The sequence below is a fragment of the Peromyscus californicus genome, unplaced genomic scaffold (assembly GCF_007827085.1).
Source record: "Peromyscus californicus insignis strain IS unplaced genomic scaffold, ASM782708v3 Scaffold_6__1_contigs__length_162567912, whole genome shotgun sequence".
In the NCBI taxonomy this organism is placed as follows: Eukaryota; Metazoa; Chordata; class Mammalia; order Rodentia; family Cricetidae; genus Peromyscus; species Peromyscus californicus.
The window spans coordinates 50,863,333-50,884,454 of record NW_026294584.1 but is presented as its reverse complement, the minus strand read 5'-3'; the positions used below and the strand labels follow the sequence as shown (position 1 = coordinate 50,884,454).

The following is a 21,122-nucleotide window of genomic DNA, read 5'->3' as shown; positions in this document are numbered from 1 at the left end:
ATACCACTCTTGGGCATATACCCAAGGAATGCTCAATCATACCACAAAGATACATGCTCAACTATGTTCACAGCAGCACTATTTGTAATAGCCAGAACCTGGAAACAACCTAGATGCCCGTCAACTGAAGAATGGATTAAAAAAATGTACATATACACAATGGAGTACTACTCAGCAGAGAAAAACAATGACAGCATGAAATGTGCAGGCAAATGGATGGAACTAGAAAAAATCATCCTGAGTGAGGTAACCCAAACCCAGGAAGGACAAACATGGTATGTACTCATTCATAAGTGGATTCTAGATATAAAGCAAAGAACAATCAGACTGCAAAAACAAAACAAAAAAACTCTATTCGTGTATGCAATTTATCCTATTATATCCACCCCACCACTTTCCTCAAGACCCCCCCCAAACATTTCTATCTCCTACCTTCATGTCCTTTTCTTTTCCGTCCAATTAGTGCTGCCCACCCAAATGCACACAGGCATGGGGCCATCCAATCATGCCTGGACAATGTGGTGGTTTGAATTTGAATAGGTATGGCCTCCACAGACTCCTGTGTTTGAATGCTTGGCTCATAGTGAGTGGCACTATTAGCAGTTGTGGCCTTCCTTGTTGGAGTAGGTGAGGCCTTGTTGGAGGAAGTGTGTCACTGTGGGGGTGGGCTTTGAGGTCTCCTATGCTCAAGCTACACCCAATGTGGCACACAGTCTCTTTCTGCTGCCTGTGGATTATGATATAGGACTCTGAGCTCCTTCTCCAGCACCATGTCTGCCTGCATGCCACCATGTCCTGCATGATAATAATGGACTAAACCTCTGAAACTGTAAGTCACCCCAATTAAATGTTTTCCTTTATAAAAAAGAAAAAAAGGAAAAAAAAAAAAAAGGTCCATTTGAGTAACACCTGAATTTTCAATGGAGACTCTGAAAACCGGAAAAGGATAAATGTTCTACAAGCTCTAAGAGACTACAGATGCCAGCCTGGACTACTATATCCAGTAAAGCTATCAATCACAATTGATAGAGAAAAGAATTCCACAATAAAAGCAAATTTAAGTAATTTCTATGTAACAATCTAGCTCTACAGAAGGCACTAGAAAGAAAACTTCAGTCTGAAGAGTGTTTGGAAGGAGTCTGGTAAAGATCCACCTCAACTCCCCCCACACTCTTTCCCTAAACCCGCCCCTTCAAAGCCCACCAAACACAGCTCCTCCCCAAACCTGCCCCTTCAAAGTCCGCCAAACACAGTTCCTTCCCGAGAGAGGCTCAAGACCACTCCCACAGGATATCCCAGAAAACAGATTCGTGGTTCTTCAGGTCTGGCTCCTGCCTCCTCTCTGGGGATGGCCAGAGCACTTTACCCATTAAACCTGGTCTTTCCAATTCAGACTGATTTGATTTGCTGCGTCTGCAGAGAGGCCTTCAGGAGGCCTAAAACTTATCAAAGAGATTAACTATACCCACGAGGACACAAGGAATAAATAATCCAAGAACAGTAAATTAAAATAGGGGAGAAATAAATACCTACATCACAACAAAATAAAAGGAATCAATAAACACTGCTCATTAATAACTCTCCATTGGGGTCCAAGCCAATCCAAGCCCCTTTCAGAGGTCCTGATGAAAGGACAAAGGGAATGCTAGCTAGTTCTGTGTCCTTGTCCATTTTGGGTCTGGGGCCAGGGCCTCAAGGGAATCAGGGTTTTCTCCTCTGAAGGGATGTGGTTATCAATACCAAGGCAGCTTGAGATATCCTGTGTTCCCTTCATGCAATATTGCTTGATAAGCATCCTGCTGACTTTGTCCCATTGTGTGACAGCTTTCTGCTGATTTTGTACCATTTTTCCCTCTGCAAACAGTATATAAGATGTTGTGGTGCTTAAACTTACTGGCATGAACCAGCATATATATTCCTCCTGACCTCAGTTTTCTGTCTTCTGTATTTTCTCATCCTCTGTCCTCCCCTTTGAGGACTTGCAGTTTGAAACCCTCATTCCTGCAAGTTTGAACTATTCTCTATATTAATGGTTTTAATTCCCCACTAAAAATACACAGACTAACTGACTAGAAAACAGGATCCATCCTTCTGCTGCATCCAAGAAACTCACTTCACCATCAAGGATAAGCACCACCACCTCAGGGTAAAAGAAAGGAAAAGGGTATTCCAAGTAAATGAACCCAAGAAGCAAGCTATTACAGTATTTGATAAAACAGACTTCAAAACAAAACTAAGAAGAGATGGAGGAGATACTACATATTCATTAAAGGAAAATAATCCACCAAAAGGATATTAATATTCTAAACATTTAAGCAACTTATACAAGGCATCCATCCACGTTCACAAAAGAAACAGTACTACAGCTAAAATCACATACTGACCCTCATACACTGACAATGGATAACTTCAGTACTCCACCATCTTCAATACACAAGTCATCCAGACAAAAACTACAGAGAAATGCTGTAGTTAAATTAATAATGTAAGTCAAATGGACCTAGCAGACATCTATGAACATTCTCCCCAAACACTAAGGAATATACACGAGTTTAATCCCAGCACTAGGGAGGCAGAGGCAGGTGGATCTCTGTGAGTTGGAGGCCAGCCTGGACTACAGAGCGAGATCTAGAACAGGCACCAAAACAACACAGAGTAACCCTGTTTCAAAAAAAAAAAAAAAATCAGCAGCCTTCCTATATACAAATAACAAGCATACTGAGAAAAAAATAAGGGAAACAGCCTTCTACAATAGTCTCAAAAAAAAAAAAAAACCACAAAAAAACCAAAAAGCTGTGTATAACAAAAACTTTATGACCCTAAAGAAAATTGAAGCCAGTATCAGAAAATGGAAAGAAAGCTCTCCCATGCTCATGGGTCAGTAAGATTAAGAGAGTAAAATGGCTACCCTATCAAAAGCAGTCTACAAATCCAATGCAATCCCTTATCACTTATCACCTGCACAAAACTCAACTCCAACACAACTTCTCACAGAACTCAAAAGGGCAATTTTCAACCTCAAATGGAAACACAAAATATCACAATAACTAAAACAATCTTGAATAATAAAAGAACTGCTATTGGGGTTATCACCATCTTTGACCTCAAATTGTACTACAGAGTAATAGCAATAAAAACAGCATGGTACGGGCATAAAAACAGACATGTTTTGAAGACCTAAACCTAGGTCCACACACCTATGGACACCTGATTTTTGATAAGGAAGCCAGAAATACACACTGGAAAAGGACAGCATCTTCAGCAAATGGTACTAGTAAAACTATCTGGCTGCATGTAGAATAATTCAAATAGAACCATACTTATCACCCTGCACAAAACTCAACTCCAAATGGATCAAACACCTTAACATAAGGCCAGATACACTGAATCTGATAGGAGAGAGAGTGGAAAACAGTCTTAAACTCATTGGCACAGAAAGGACTTTCTGAACAGAACACCATTAGCATAGGCACTAAGAACAACAATAAATGGAACCTCAATAATGAACCCAGACCCCAAAAGACAAATCTGTTTTCACTTACTTATATGTGGATATTAGCTTTTAAGCTTTCAATATGTATGCTACAATCTGAATAACCACTAAGTTGAAGGACTTTAGTAAAGGACCAGGGAGGGAGGAAAGGATCTCCAGAGGAAGAAGAAAATAGAATGAAGTGTTATGGGAAGATAGAGGGGAACCTAGAATAGAATTAAATAGGGAGGGTGATGGGAGAAAGAGATAAAAGAGTGAGCATAAGGAGGAACAACCAATATTACAGGTTATTAGGAAAATCATACGGAAACATACTTTGGTAGAATAGTTGTTCTCAACCTGTGGGTCATGACCCCTTTGGAAGTGACCCTTTCCTATGGATCACCTAAGACCACTGGCAAACACAGATATTTACAATTTGTAACAGTAGTAAAAGTACAGTTATGAAGTAGCAAGGAAAATAATTTATGGTTAGGGGGTCACCACACGAGGAACTGTTTTAAAGAAAGGGTCACAGCATTAGGAAGGTTGAGAACCACTGCTATAGAAGCTTCCTAAAATATATACACATATGTAAGAAATCTAAATGGAGTCACTAAATAACAGGGGAGACAATGCCCCAACTAGATACACCAAAATGTCCCAAAATTCCAAGTGAAATTTCCAGTGTCAGGAATGGGTTCCATCGTGTCAAATCATTGGCCAAAAGTGTCCCATGAAACATCCCCTCACCACAAATTATCACTTGCTCTTTACAAGGCTATTGGTTCTTCTCTACAACCTGATGGTAAGGCCTCTGGCTGAAAACAACCCTTACTTATGTCATTGAACATGGAAAAGTCCAGCTGCTGCCTAACTAGAAGTTTCATCCCTAACTGGCTAGCATGCCTGGTCTTGGCACTCTGCACGGAACCAGAGGAGAAAGGGGATTTATCATCAATATCACCCAGTTACTAACCCTTTAACCTACAGTAGAGACCCACCTATAAGATATATACTGGTGCAATAAGGCACCAATGCTATGAACAGTAATCAACCACTTTTTGATTGGATTTAAGGCCCATTCCATGAGATAGAATTCATACCCAATACAGCTAAAGTGGGCAAGAATATGAGACTGGATAGGTTATGTGACTAGGGGAAAACCTAATACTATTATTCTACTAAAGGAACACAACAATTAAAATTACTCCTACTGGCATACTGCTGTACCCATAAATCAGTACCTCCCTCAACCCACATCAGAGAAGCTTCTTCTTGTAATAGATGGGAATTAACACAGAGAACCATAACTGGGCAATGTACAGAAAGTGAGAGACTTTGGATCACTCAGTCCTAAAGGGAATGTCTTCATCAAGCCTTCTCCTCAAGGCCCAGGGATCTATGCAGGAGAAGAGACTGTAAGAGCCAGAGGTGATGGATGACTCCAAGGAAAGAATGTCATCTATACACAACAGGACTGATGCACATATGAACTCAAGAGACTGTTGGCAGCACCCATAAGATCTGTACAGGTTAAAGTGAGATGGGATTCCACCCCTACACAAGAACCTATTTACAACTGATTTACCTGCTGGAAAAGGGGAAATCAGTTTTCTCCAGTGGAGCATCACTGGGTATATGGACAACATTCCAGGGCAAGCCCTATGCCCTGGAGTAGTTGGCCAACACAAAATGAACTCCATGTTTTTGTTATTACTATTCTTATTTTTTGGTGGACGTTTTGCTTCATTTTGGTATTTTTTTGTTCTACTGGTCTTTTGTTTTGATCTTGATGTTTTGGTTTTTGTTGTTTTGAAAGAGAAAGAAAGAACATAGAGTTGGTTGGGTAGGGAGATGGGATGGGGGGAGTTTAAGGAGGGAAAAAACATGATCAAAATAAAAACCCAAAGCACCTAGGGGTCAGAAGATGGGGGGATTCTGCTATGACTCAGCTCCAAGGAACTTACATTAGTTATAAATCAACTCCCCAAATTGTGCCTATATTGTAGACTGTCAGTTAACAAAATTGGGAGGGCTTCAGCACAGCTCAGTAGTAGAATGCTAACATGGCATTCATGAGACTCTGGGTTCAATCTCCAACACTGCAAAATTAAAGGAGAGTCTCAGAGGTGGGGAACATTGATGGTGCTGGAGAGATAGATGCCTTATCAGTTAAGAGGGCCTGCTACTCTTTTCGAGTTTGGTTCCCAGCACCCATGAGCAACTCACAACTGCCTGTAACTGCAGCTCCAAGGTACCTGACAGCCTCTTCTGGCCTCTACAGGCACTCATTCACACACGGTACACATTCACAGATACACACATACACATAATTTTTTAATTGAACACATAACTAATGAATACAAAATCTTCAAAACAAAATGAGCAAAACTTGAAAAGGAAACATAGATTAAAGTCTTGTATTGAATTAAATCTGACCCCTGTCAAAAGTGTGCTTTCTATTCTGTAGAAGTAGCTCTTAATAGTTTAGTACTCTGGTTGGACAGTATGTCATCACCATGTTAACACTGCTCCAAGATGTTAGTTTTCCAATCTAATATTCCAGAGAAAAACTCAACTCTTAACTCTTTTTCTACATAAAACAAATAGATACTAAGAAAATTACAGTGAGCCAGGCATGGTTCACCTGTAACCCAGCACTTGGGAGGCAGAAGCAGAGTGACTATACAAGTCTGAGGTCAGTTTAACCTACAGTGAGACCCTGTCTCAAAACACAACAAAAGGACAGTTAAGACTGAGGTGTTTCCTTTTTTTTTTTTTTTTTTTGGTGTGTGTCATTCATCCTTGTTCCCTTTAAGGAGTAGTCTTAGAAAAGCAATTTAGATGAGGGGTCTAGAAAATTGATTATAATGGTAGTTTAGTGATAAATGTAACTGTCTAATCTACTGCTGATACTTTTTCAAGAATTTTATGTGTATGGGTGTTCTGGCTGCATGTGTCTGTGTACCACTTGCACACAGTGTCTGCAGAGGCCTGATGGTGGCATCAGATCCCCTGAGCTAGAATTAAAGGCGTCTATGAACTGCCCTATGGGTCCTGGGAATTAAACTGAAGTCCTATGAAAAAAGTAGCCAGCACTCTTAACCACTGAACCATCTCTCCAGCTTCTACTGTTGCTACTTTTATGTTTTAAGTTGAAATATGTTTATTTAGTAAAACTATGAGCCTGAAGTGTGGCACACTCTATGTCAGCATTTGGGATGTAGAAGAAGATAAAGAATTTGAGATCAGCCTGTCCTGTGGAATAAACTTTCTGTACAGTGAATATGTATTACTTTCATTGGTTAATAAAGAAGTTGACTAGCCAATAGCTGAACAGGATAAGGTTAGGTGAGAGAGCCAAACTCAGAATGCTTTTGGTTGTGTTCTGACAAATAAAGCTTGCTTGGAGTCAGAGAACGGAGCCAGCCTCTAGCTGACCAAAATTAACCATAGACGTTTGGAGGACTATAAACAGAGAGGAGACACGCAGCAGTGAAGCAGGGCTGAGAGAGGATCTCGGCCTTTCTGGAGAAAGGAACAGAAGAGGTAGGAAGTCACTGGCGGCTGCTCCCCTGCTTCTCTGATCTTCAAGATTCTTACCCTGATAGCTGACTCCTGATTTTTTTATTTGTAAAGAATAATTAGATTAGGTAACATTTCATCCTTCTAGGGTCTTTGATGGAGTTAAAGACTAAGTAGCTAAATTTATAGTTTTGCTTAGTTATGATAAAAAGCAAAATAAGTATAAACTAAGTATTTCCTTAGTTATGATAAAAAGCAAATTTAGACTCACAAAGATAAGATAGAGTATTTTCTCTAATTTTGCCAAGTACAAATAGACTGGATACTTCAACTGTAATTCTTAACTGTTTTTGTTGGATATGATCTATGTCAAAGTTAAAACCTTCCTTTTTAATTAGACAAAAAGGGGGAAATGCTGTGGAGTAACCCTTCTGTACACTGCAAATATGTATTGCTCTCATTGGCTAATAAAAAAAGCTGACTAGCCAACAGCTGAACAGAATAAGGTTAGGTGCAAGAGCCAAATAGAGAATGCTGGGAGGAAGAAGGATGGAGTCTGGAGTTGCCAGCCAAATGCAGAGAAGCAGAAGATAAATGTGCCATGCTTATAAAGGTACTGTCACATGGTAGAGTGTAAATAAGGAATATGGGTTAACTTAAAATGTAAGAGCTAGTTAGTAATTAGCCTGAGCTATTGGCTGAGCATTTATAATTAATGTAGGCCTCAGTGTGTTTATTGGGGAGCTGCTGGCAGGATAGAAACTTCCACCAACAAGCCTGAGCTATATACCCTCAGATTAGTGGCTCTACATCTCACCTGCTTAGATATTGTTTGACTCATGATGCTTGTACTCAGAAACTCATGAGAAGAATGATGTTAACAAAGTAAACCTTATTTCAAGCACCCACATACATGAAGTCTCACTAAGGTCTAGAACACCAGTTCCGGGGATTCTTGACTTCCTTCTGGCCTCAGTGGTCACTGTATGCATGCAATGCATAGATACCCTCTTATGGCCTCAAAGGGCATCAAGCATACATGTGCACAAACATGCACAAAGACAAAACAACCATGCAAAAGAAACTTTTTTTAAAAGCATAAAAGTTTGAAAGGAGAGAACCTGCATGGCTATACAATGCTGGTTCTAGAAGCAATCATCACTAAATAAAAATCTCAGTCCTAGGGTTCTGGGATGGCTCAGTAACTGTTAAAGAGAGCCTGCTGTTTTTGCCACAGAAGGCCAAATGGACCAAAGTTTTACTCTCAGCACCCTTATTGGGCAGATCACTGTCACTTGTAACTCTAGCTCAAAGGATCCAATGCCTTCTAGCCTCTACAGGGATTGTACTCACGTGCACACATCCACAAAGAGACTCACTCATATAGAAATCCTCTCCAAATACATGATCTTGTTCCTCTGGGTTACATACCAGATGTGGATTATGAGATTCTACTGCTAGGCCAGCCTCATGGTACATGCCTTTAATCCCCAACATTTGAGAAGCAGAGGTAGGTGGATCTCTGTGAGTTCCAGGGCAGCCAGAGACACATAGAAAGACCCTGTCTCAAAACAACAACAACAAACTCTACTGCTGACACCACACACTTGAGTTCCAAGACAGAGAAATCAAGCTGGAACTGAGCTAGAAACTTCCTTTCTGGCTAGGCTTTCAAGTGCCAGAAAGTGCTCTGCAGGCTGCTGGGGGTAGGGGTGGGGATGCCAAGGGTCTCACTGAGCTGTGAATCCTACAGACTACAATATTAACCTGCCTGGGAAGATGCTGAATTGTAATAGTGACATGACTGTTATGAGGGTAACCAACTGCCTACTGTTAGGATTTGAGGCATATTCCTTAAGAGGGTATCCATGCCTCCTAATATTAGAAACCTGATAAAAATTCCATGCTTGTTAGGTGTGACAGCACATGTATTTACTCCCAGAACTTGGGAAGCAAAGGCAGGTGGATCTCTGTAAGTTCAAGACCAGCCAGGTCTATACAGTAAGACCCTGTCTCAAAACAAAATAAAACCCAAACCACCCATGCTTGGGCAAGTCATATACCCAAGGGAGTAGGGAGCACTTACTATTCTTGGTTAGTAAACAGACACGGTATAAAAGTGCCTCCTAAATATCCTGTCTATAGAGACAAGTGCTACTCTTAGTCTTAACCAAAGAAGACTGCAGTGAACCATGGTGAATACAAAGACTCATGGCTGCAGAAGAATCTAAGTATAAATGATGGGTAAGGGTGCAGCCCTAAACAAAACATATCTACCACTCTAAGCTTCAGGAACATCAAGGGAAGGGGGTGGAAAGAATTCAAGAGCTGGAAAACAGAAATCCTGCAAAATGTGGAGATATATCCATTTAATCAGAAACTTCACAGCAGCTGTGGTTACTGGTACTGAGCCTGTACGAGACTGGCCCTGCCAACAGTCAGCCATGAATGGGGAAGGGCCTCATGAACCCCTACTTTTTCTGCTACTATTGGCTACTGACACTTCTAGAAACGGAAGTCATTATCTTCAGTTGTGTACTCACTGATGAGCCCACAAACCCATGGTCACATAGATGGTTCTTGGTTAAATTCAATGGAAAACAATACAGAAAGTCATAAACATGGGAAAGAGATCTGTAGGAAAGAAAGGAGACTGACAGGGATGGCAGATGGGTAAAGGAGGGTGTGTGGTGGGGGGAGGATGATCGGAATGTATTATATACAGGTATGAAATTATAACAAAATTAATCAACTAAAAAAAAAAAACTAACAACAACAACAACAAAAACCCCTTGGGCTGGTAAGATGGCTGAGCAGGTAAAGGTGCTTGCTGCCAAGCCTGGTTATGAGTGATTTCAATCCTGAGACTACACGATGGGAGGCGAGAACTTTCAAATGCAAGTCATCCAGCATGCAGAACACAAAATGTTAAAACAAACAAAATCTTTAATATCTAGATAGTATGGCTCACAGCTGTAATCCTAGCACTTGTGAAGCTGAGGCAGGAAGATCCATCACCACAGATCCAACCAAGGGCAGCCTGGGCTAGAAAGAACTTACTTCAAGTAATGAATAAGTAACTTTAACCCTTTATACAAGGGGTTCATTTTGTCTTTTCCTTAGTATAAAGACTCTATATTTTGATTTAAATATTTCCTTTCTTTTCTTTTTGGTTTGTTTGTTTGTGACACGGTTTCTCTGTGTAACAGTCCTGGCTGTCTTGGAACTGTCTCTATAGACCAGGCACACATGTGTTATACATACATGCAAGCAAAACACACACATTAAGAAGAATATGGGGGAGGGGCGACAAAAAGAAACCTTAAAATGAGTCTAAGAATTAAGAACTGGGGGCTTCATGGTAGTGTGTGGTTTTATTCACAAGGCTTATTCTCCAGCATCAATATAAGCATTAAGTATTACATACACATATACCTTAAGATTTATCTGGGCCTAAGAGAGCATGCCTTTGAACCCAACACTCAGGAGGCAGAGACCAGCCAGGGTTTACATAGTGAGATCCTATCTCAAAAACAAACAAGAAATAAGATTTGCCAGATAGTGGTACATAACTTTAATCCCAGCACTCAGGAGGCAGAAGTAGGTGGATCTCTGTGAGTTCAAGGCCAGCCTGATCTATAAAATGTATAAGTGTCAACTTTTCAAATAAAGACAAGGAAAGAAACCATGTGGTGATGGCTGCCCTTAGAGAACCAGATGAGAGGAAATAAGGGAAACAGACCAGAAGAAAGAATTAAAAAAACTCACTAACATTGCTTGATGAAGCCCCAAGAAAGGAATTTAGACAAAAATATCCACAAAGCAGCATTTGCTCCAGTGTATGATGACCTCTCATAGCTTTGACCACTGAGGAGGAATGCAGACAGGCAACAGAAGGCCTTTTAGAATCCCTCCGAGCCCTAGGGTACAGAGTCTCAACCAAGAAGGTTCAGCTGTGTGTCCCTCGGGTCATATACCAAGGCTACAACTTAGAGGAAGGAAAGCAAATGCATACACTGTATGTCAGGCGTCCTGCAAATCCCTGCTCCCATATTAAAACAAACAAAACGAAACAAAAGAAAAAACACAACAACAACAAAAAACAAGTACAGAAATTCCTAGGGGCAGCTGGATACTGCCGGCCATGAAAATGAACATGAATTTGCTGAGACAGTCAAGCCCTTCTATGTCAGCACCAGGAGTACAAAGCCTTTGGAATGAACTGAGACTGAGCAGAGGGCCTTCTTCAAAACCTTGAAAAAGGCCCTGGTGTCTGCCCTGGCCCTTCCAGACATTATTAAGCCATTTCACTTGTATGCAGATGGAGCTGGAGGCATTCCCAAAAGGGTCCTCATGCAAACTCTGGGACCCTGGAAAAAGACTGGTGGCCTATTTGTCCAAGAGACTTGACCCAGTTGCAGGTGGATGGCCAACATGTCTAAGGGCTATAGTTGCCATCACCCTGCTGATAAAAGCAGTTGACAAATTAACTTTAGGGCAAGATTTGTTCTTGAGAGCCCCATATTCTATTGAGGCCCTCTTGAGGGGGGGCACCCAAGAGATGATGTCTAATGCCTGGGGTGGGGTGAGGTTGCTGTGGGATGGTCTGTATGTCAAATGTGTTGCTGATTGGTCAATAAACAAATCACTGATTGGCCAGTGGCCAGGCAGGAAGTATAGGCGGGACTAACAGAGAGGAGAATTGAGAGAACAGGAAGGCAGAAGGAGACATTGCTAGCCGCTGCCATGACAAGCAACATGTGAAGATGCCGGTAAGCCACGAGCCACGTGGCAAGGAATAGATTAATAAAAATAAATTAAGATATAAAAACAGTTAGCAAGAAGCCTACCACGGCCATACAGTTTGTAAACAATATAAGTCTCTGTGTTTACTTGGTTGGGTCTGAGCGGCTGTGGGATTGGCGGGTGAGAAAGATTTGTCATGACTGTGGGCCAGGCAGGAAAACTCTAGCTACAAATGGCGCCCAACGTGGGGCAAGAGTTTCCAACTAAAACCTTGAGTAAAAGATTCTAAAACGACACTAAAAACAGTTCCAGTTGTCTCTTTCAAGTTAGCGGCAGCCTGTGTGTTTGAGCTACTATGGCAGGTTCCTGGCCTGTGCACTCGACTTGCCATATGGCGGGAATGAGGCCTCTGCAAATGGCACATTAAGCTGCTTGGTGGATTTAGCCTTTGCTAATACAAAACAAAAAGAGGTTTCTGGGCTACACACTGCTTTGATAGAAGCACAGACCCACTATTTCTGAGGGTTGATGGCTCCCAGAGCTGGCAAAAAACGTACCACCGCCATGTTGGGAAGCTGAAGTGGGCAGAGCCAGCAGCCACAGCGCTGTTTCAGTCTTAAAATGCTGCAGTTTAAAACAATAGGTTCAAGGTAATATAAAAAATAAGCCACGTAAAGATGACTACCACACACAAAAAAAACTAGATTATGTTCTCTTTGATATTCATAACTAAAAAAAATATTTAATTACAAAAGCTGTTGAGTTATGCCAAAATGTATATTTTAAAGGTACCTTAACTTCAAAATTTAGATATAAGGATATGATGCTTTAAAAAGGAAGCTCTACTTTTGTTTCCACAGAAATCCAGAGGCTATAAATTTGTTCCAGATTAAGATACATCAGGTTTGACCAGCCAAGATCCCCTGAAAAGTCTCCGATGACACCAAGGCCCAGATGATCCAACATCCAGAACCATTTCAAGGCAACTGGCTCAGACGATACACCCTCACGGACTACTCCATAATCCTAAAATTTTCTTTGTGTCCTCATAAGATACAGCACCCCCCTCCAACAAAAAGTAGTAAAAAAAAGCTACGCCCAAATTCCCAAATACACCAAGCTGACTTTAGAGATGTATAAAGGTTAAAACCTTCCTTTTTAAGAAAAGAAAAGGGGAAGTGCTGTGGGATGGTCTGTATGTCAAATGTGTTACTGATTGGTCAATAAATAAATCACTGATTGGCCAGTGGCCAGACAGGAAGTATAGGCGGGACTAACAGAGAGGAAAATTGAGAAAACAGGAAGGCAAAAGGAGACACTGCTAGCTGCCGCCATGACAAGCAACATATAAAGATGTAGGTAAGCCACGAGCCACGTGGCAACTTATAGATTAATAAAAATAAATTAAGATATAAAAACAGTTAACAAAAAGCCTGCCACGGCCATACAGTTTATAAACAATATAAGTCTCTATGTTTAATTGATTGGGTCTAAACGGTTATGGGACTGACAGGGGACAGAGATTTGTCCTGACTGTGGGCCAGGCAAAAAAACTCTAGCTACAAATAAAGATGCCGGTAAGCCACGAGCCATGTGGCAAGGTACAGATTTATAAAAATAGATTAATTTAAGATATAAAAACAGCAAGAAGCCTACCACGGCCATACAGTTTGTAAACAATATAAGTCTCTGTGTTTACTTGGTTGGGTCTGAGCGGCTGTGGGACTGGCAGGTGAAAAAGATTTGTCCTGAATGTGGGCCAGGCAAAAAACTCTAGCTACATGAGGTGACCCAAATACCAAGCCCTGCTTCTGGATCAACCCTGATTTTAGTTCCACATGTCAGCCCTTGACCTTGTCAGTCTCTTGTGGGATGATGACCTCACGGCACCTCTGCAAGACTGTCTTGAGGTGATGGGACTGTGATGGACTTAATCCAGTCTATCAGGCCTGATCTGACTAATGTCCCATTGGTGACACCAGATCGGAGCAGTTTCGTTCAAGATGGTATCAGGTATGCAGGAATAGCAATAGTGACCTAAGATAAGACTATCTAGGCACAATCTTTAATCAGGAGAACCTCAGCTCAACAAGCTGAGCTTTTAGCTTTGACCCAAGCATTCTGCTGGCGGAAAGACTATGCCGTCACCATATACACTGATAGGCAATATTCTTTCACCATGGCCCAGATCCATAGGGTTCTATACAGGGAAAAGAGAACCTTTAACCTCAGCAGAAAAAGTAATCAGAAACAGAGAAGAAATCTTAGCCCTATTAGAAGCTATCTGGTTACCCAAGAGTATAGCCATTGTCCATGGCAAAGGATACCACAAAGGGGATTCCCCAGAAACCAGAGGTAATAGAGCGGCTGACTTGGCTGCCCAGGAAGTAGTCCTAGAATTAGTGGGGCCTCTCCAAGTCTTAGAAGCTCTGCCAGAGCCCAGTTTACCAGACCACTCATAATGCATGCCAGGGGAGACTGACTATGAAAACAAGAACTAGCCATACAGGATAAAGGATGGTGGTAGTAGATGCTGCTGGATGGCAGATCCATCCTTCTCATGAGTCTAGGAAGGTGAGGGGTTATGGACCTCCACCAAGCTACCCACCTAAGAGCCACGAAAGCTGTTGAGCTCCTCAGATCCAGGTATTATGTTCCAAATTTGAAAGCCTTATTATAAAGACACCACCTTTAGATGTACCATCTGTACTCAGGTAAACCTCAAAGGGAGAAGATCCCACAAAAAATCCAGGCTTGAGGAAATGGGCCTGGGGAACATTTGGAGTTGGACTTTATTGAAATCAGGCTGGTTTTGGCTGTATTTGCTGGTGTCTGTAGATACCTTCTCAAGATGGGTGGAGGCCTACTCCTCCTAAACAGAGACTGCTCCAATAGTAACTAAGACACTTCTTCAGGAAATAAATCCTAGGTTTGGATTGCCCTAGCAATGTCCTGGCCAAAGTGTCTCAAACTCTGACAAAGTTATTAATTGGATATTGCATTGTGCATATAGGCTAGAGCTTAGGTCAGGCAGAAAGGATGGATAAAACTCTCAAGGAGACTGACCAAACTGGTCCTGGGAATTGGCGAAAACTGGGCCAGCCTCCTCCCTTTGCCCTGCTCAGAGCCCACTGTACTCAATACTGAGAGGGGATTACTTCTTTTTGAAATTATGTTTGGGAAACCACTTCCCATCCTCCCCAAACTCCAACCTATTCTCCAAGCAGAAATGTCTAATCATTCCTTTCTCAAGTACTTGCAGGTTAGCAGGAACTTGCCAGGCCACTGGCCAGAGTGTGAAGGGAATCTTGCCCTCTCCGACCTCTGAACCCACCCACCAGTTCCAGCCAGGAGACCTGGTTTGGATAAAGTGGATCCCTACCTGGACCCTGGAACCTGTCTGGAAGGGACTCTACCCAGTCATCCTCACCACTCTTACTGCTGTCAAAGTAACTGATGTCATCCATCCCTTGGAGTCATCACTCCCAACTAAAAACATTAAAAGAACCATTGAGGACAATGACAGATGGACCATCACTTGGACCTCAGGCTCTTTAAAGATAAGACTGACCAGAGTTTACTAATCCAGGATACATAATTTCTATCAGCCCTGAGTTCCTGGACATAGGAACTCAAACACCAGGGATAAGAATCTCTTATGTCCCTTCCAGTAGTGAAACAATATGGATCTAGAGGAGGGACAAGGGTCAGTAAATCAGGCTATGAAGAAGACTAGATAGAGTAAGGACTTCAGAAATTACAATTTTATTCATGCCCTGCCAATGGCGAGTTACCCTGCCCAGGAAGACATACCTGCATATTGTCCTCAAATTATAATCTTGCTTCTTCACCTTATAATAAGGCTTCCTCAAATGCCCAACGAACCAAATTAGCCTAGAAGACTGCATATTCTTTCATGCCCCTGAAGCTACCTAGCTCGTACTAATGGTTATCCTTTACGTACATACCTATAATGGAGAAGAGGGGAAAGCTCATCCTGGCCTTGTCTCAAACAGGCCCCAATTCTAGCCCCATCTCTAGTAGGGACAAGAATAGCCAGTGCAGCTGCCATAGCCACCTCAGCCTTGATTGTTGGGAATCAAAACTTTAGAGAACTCAGTTCCCAGATACACTCAGACCTAGGCCATTTGGGGAGTTCTACTTCTAGGCTGGAGAGCCAAGTTGACTCCCTTACAGAGGTAGTCCTACAGAATTGAAGGGGGCTAGATCTACTTTTTTTTTTTTAATTTAATGAAACAGATAAGACTTGGCATGGCCTTAAGAGAAACTTGCTATTTCTGTGCCAACCCATCAGAGGTAATTAGGAAAACCTTGCATGGTCAGGGAAAACCTTAAAGAAAAGGAAGAAAGGAGACACCGGTCAGAGAATTGGTATCAGGCCGTTTATCTGGTCCCCATGGCTGACCACCCTACTGTCAGCATTAGTCTGATTCTTAATCCTGATCCAGCTAACTGTGGGGCCCTGCATCCTCAACTTCATGGCCAATATATCAGAGAATAAACTTAGTTAAGCCACTGGTCCTTAGGACCAGTCATGTCCCCCAGGACAGGACAAGTCAATGTTTCGCCTCATGCCCATAGAACCAATTAAAGAATATGACAGGGCAAGATAGTGCAGAGGTTTGTCTAGCTTGTATTTTTGCTGAGGCCACTTTAGGTTTGACTGGAGAATTTTGTGGAAAATTACCAAACTCTATTCTAAGAATATGAGGACAAAATGCTCAGCTAATTTATGTTGGCTTCTGTTAAACTGCCTGCTTGTGCAAACCTCCTCCTCCAGCTAACTGCTTATCTTAGCTTTCTGTTAAACTGCTTGTTTGTACAACCACTCCTCCTTGCAATCACCAGCCAAGATAACAAGATGTGTTTTTTACCTTTCAAAGCTCCTTGCTCTCGGGCGGTGGTGGCGCACGCCTTTAATCCCAGCACTCGGGAGGCAGAGGCAGATGGATCTCTGTGAGTTCGAGGCCAGCCTGGTCTCCAAAGTGAGTTCCAGGAAAGGCACAAAGCTACACAGAGAAAACCTGTCTCGAGGGGGGGGGGGGGGGGAGAAAAAAAAAACTCCTTGCTCATAATCAGACTACAACCCATAGCTCAGAGAAGCTAGGAAACAAGGAGGACCCTAAGAGGGATGTATGGATCACCTTGGGAAGGGGAAACAGAGGAGATCCCAATGAGTAAACTGGGGATGGGTGGTGGGCAATACAGGGGAGGGGATGGGGAATAAGAACATGAGGGAATGGGATGGTTGAGTTGAGGGAAGGACAGAGTGGGAGAGCAATGAAAGAGATATCTTGATAGAGGGAGACATTATGGGGTAAGAGAAATCTGGTGCTAGGGAAATTCCCAGGAATCCACAAGGACGACCCCAAATTAGACTACTAGCCACAATGGTGAGGGTGCCTGAACTAGCTTACCCTGATAATCAGATTGGTGAATACCCTAACTGTCATTATAGAGTCTTCATCCAGTAACTGATGGAAGCAGATGTAGAGATCCACAACCATGCACCAGGCCGAGCTCCGGGAGTCCAGTCAAATTGAGGGAAGAGGGATTGTATGAGCAAGGGGGAATCAAGATCATGATGGGGAAATCTACAGAGACAACTGAGCTAAGCCCAAAGGAACTCAGATAAACTTTAGTGCAATAGCTGTGGAACCTGCATAGACCGGACTAGACCCTCGGCATACAGGAGACAGTTGTGTAGCTGAGTCTGAGGGGCCCCTGACACACAGTGTGATCAGGATCTATCCCTGGTGTATGAGCTGGTTTTCTGGATCTCATTACCTATAGTCGGACACCTTGCTCACTCCTGATAAAGTGGGAAGGGGCCTGGTCCTGCCTCAACTGAAGGTACCAGGCTTAGTGTCCCCCCATGGGAGAACTTACCCTGTTGGAGGAGGGGATGAGGGTTGAGGGAGTGGAAGGCAGGGGGGTGGGGGTGGAGAGTGGGATGTAGCAGGAGGGATGAGAGGGGGATCTGTGGTTGGTATGTAAAATGAATAAAAAAAATTTAAAATAATAATAATAATAATAATTTTTTTTAAAAAAAAAGCTCCTTGCTCTAAAATATATAGCAGTGGTTTTCAACCTTCCTAATGCTATGACCTTTAATATACAGTTCATTATGTTGTGATGACTGGCCCCTAACCATAAAATTATTTTTTTGTAAAATTATTATGTTGTAAGTTTGCTACAGTTATGAATTGTAATGTAAATATCTGATATGTCACCCCAGTGAAAGGGTAGTTAGACCCAGGGGTCTGTCCCACAGGTTGAGAACCACCATGTTGCATGTGCACCCTGAATACCTGGGTGTAGTGCCAGCCAACTGGAATAAAAACTTTCAATTGGCTATACATTACTTCTGAGTGGTATCCAGTGGACTCCCCATAACAATAGAGACCCATGGAAAATAGTTTCCTATGACTAAAGACAACATAGAGCTAAGTGAATCTAAGACAACAATCCAAGCCCTCAATCACATCCCAACCTAGTGTAATTAGTTAACATATTAACTCAAAACAGTTACTCCCCTTAAAACATGCTAAAAGTGACTGGCCACCAGGTGTGATGGCTCATGCCTGTGATGATCCTCACTCTGGAGAGGCTGAGGCGGTAAGATTGCTAGTTGTGACCAAGTCTGGGTCACTACATAAGCCAAACAAAACACATACACCAACAAACCAAAAACCACGAAGAGAAACAGATTTCTCTTCCGCAGTTATTTAGTATTTTTAAAAGACGTCAATTTGCCCAAATATTTGCAGCATTAAAAACTTCAAGCGTTCTCCCAGAAATGACTGTTACTTTAAATGCTTTAAACCTGTTAACATAAGCAATAGGAACTACCTGTCAAAAACTAATTACCCAATAACACCACAAAAGAGAAAGTAACTTCCAACTACTGCGTGCAAAACACTTTGGAAGTCTATTTACTTTCTGCCCTTTATCGTGTCGCTCAAAATAAAATCTCCGAAAGCAGCAGACAGCAAAACTCCTTCTCCCGGTTCCTTTGTCCCCAACGGAGAGGCTAGGGAGAGGGAACTCATTAAGGTAAAGAGCTCCGAACGCGAACGCACAAGATTCGAAACAGACGGCAACCAATCTGCAATCAATCATCAAAGAAACTCCCCATCACTTCATCTCCATCCCTCCCTCCCCCTCTCGGGCTCGCATAACCCGGGTGTACACGAGCTGATCCGGATCATATGCACCCGGACAAAGCTACGCGGAGGCAGCGGGGAGCTGCAAACTCGCCGCAGCCGTCAGAGCTCCTCAAAAGTGAGGGACTCGCCGAGTCGCTTGGCCAGCCGGGGCCCTCTTCACCCCTCCCCGGTCGCGTGATAGCGGGTCGCGCCCGCCACCTCGCCGGCCCCTCTCACCTTGGGTAGCGAATGGCGAAGGACCACCGGCCGGGGAGCCTGGGGCGGGGGCGGGGGCGGGCGCGGGTGGAGGGGTCTCTGCCGAGCCCGGCGCGGGCGCCGACAGCATGAGGTAGCGCTGGGGCGCGGGCAGGCAGCGCTGGCAGAACGAGTGCAGGCAGGGCAGCAGCTTGGGCGCCCGGCTCTGGATGTTCTGGTGGCACACGGCGCAAGTGTCCAACAGGTTGAGCCGGGCTGCCTCGCCGCCGCTCTCTGAGTCCGGGCCCTGCCGGCTCTCGGCCTCGTTCTCTCCGCTCGGCGCCGCCGCTGCGGGGCCCCCGGCCGGAGCCGCCGCCGCAGCCGCCTTCTCCACAGCCACCTCCATTGTCCTGCGGCCGCCGCCGGGGAAGCGGGAGCGCGCTCACCGCCCGCCGCCCCCGACGACCTCCGCCGCCTCCCGCTTCTCCTCGGAGGCCGCGCGGACTCGCGGAGGGAGCGCAGGGAGGAAGCCGCCTCCCGAGTGGCGCGGCCGGAAGACGCGGAGCTGTCAACGGGGACCGGTTCCCGCACCGCGACGCCGCCGCGCGGGCCACTAGGCAAACCGCCGCCGAGACGCTCGAATCCGCCCAGCGCGCCCTCCCGCGCCTAGCAGCCTTTCTCTCGGGCCCCTTGGACCACCGCGGGCCCCGCCCCCACCTCCCTCTCCCAGCAACCGCGGCGACAGCGAGCGGCGAGCCAGCCAATGGCCGCCGCGCCTGCTCAGGGGGCGGGGCCTGCGGGAGCCCGCGAGGCTCGGACGGCCCCCGCGGGAGGCCGGGAGTGGGCGGAGCCAGCCCCCGCTCCGATCGCCGAGGACCGCGGCCGCTGATTGGATCGCTCTGTGTGTGTGTGTGTGTGTGTGTGTGTGTGTGTGTGTGTGTGTGTGTGTGTGTGTGTGTGTCAGTGTGAGTGTGTGTGTGTGTGTGTGTGTGTGTCTCGCCTCTGAAGATATTAAAGGGATCGTGGATCGCTGTGTGTGTTGTGTGTATGTGTGTGTGTGTGTGTCTGTGTGTGTGTCTCGCCTCTGAAGATAGTAAAGGGATCGTTTGTTAAGGAGCCGGAGCCGGCGCCTGGTTCGGCCCGCAGTTATGGCCCCGCCTAAGGGGCGGGGCTCCACCTTGTCTACCCCACCTGGTTAATTAAGAAACTGCTTGGAAAACTGCTTCTACTACAGGAGCTGGAGAGGAGGGAGGCTTGTGGGAGGGCCACGGGAGGATGAAGGAGAAGTAAGTAACGTGCAAATGAGAAAAGAACCAAAACACGTTGTGCAAGCACACTCACATTGTGTGAAAAGGGAAGCGTGCAGGCAGCTTCAATTTTTTTCTGGCCCTGAATTCATCTCCGTGATGAATGAATGAGTGTGACGTATAGGGAGAGAAATTGCAAGATTGTCGGAATTTGAAAAAAAAAAACTACCCCAATGGAAAAAGGTGAAATTAATTTTGCCACTTAAATGAATAAAAGCAGTTAATTTTCAAGGATTAAATAAAAGATTTGCAAATGTCTTAACTACGTGAATATTAAACTATTAAATAAAAATTCAGATGTGGTGGCACACACCTATGGTGATATTTTATTTTGTACTAAAGTGTTATTTGTATGTTAATAAATAAAGTTGCCCGGGGCTCAGAGCTATTAGCAAGCCATAGGAAAGCCGGGCGGTGGTGGCATACGCTTGTAATCCCAGCACTTGATAGGCAGAGCTAGGTAGATCTCTGTGTGTTCAGGGATACAGCCAGCATTGGAGACACACGCCTTTAATCTCAATCCCAACCATAGAAGAACTGGAGGTCTATACAGACAGGCAGTGACGAGGCGGTTGGGTTTACAACCAATGAGAAGGCAGAACCGAAAGTCTTTATAAAGACTTTAACACAGGAAGTAGCTCTCTTTCGGAGAGGTAGGACCACCGCAGGAGGAAGGGTAAGGTTTTAGCTCTTAGCTCTGACCTC

General features: G+C 44.0%; 1 protein-coding gene across 4 annotated transcripts in view; it reads right to left on the bottom strand.

Annotated features, from left to right (window-relative positions):
• Positions 1-19,999, bottom strand: part of Trim24 (tripartite motif containing 24) — a 114,933-nt gene extending 94,934 nt beyond the window's left edge. For 2 of the 4 annotated variants that reach the window (XM_052720073.1, XM_052720075.1), the window contains exon 1: positions 19,153-19,999. In XM_052720073.1, coding sequence (XP_052576033.1) covers positions 19,153-19,516 — 364 coding nt within the window. In that variant the 5' untranslated portion in view covers positions 19,517-19,999. The remainder of the gene's footprint in view (positions 1-19,152) is intronic. The other 2 variants (XM_052720072.1, XM_052720074.1) reach the window with 1 other exon arrangement.
• Positions 20,000-21,122: the final 1,123 nt, after the last annotated feature.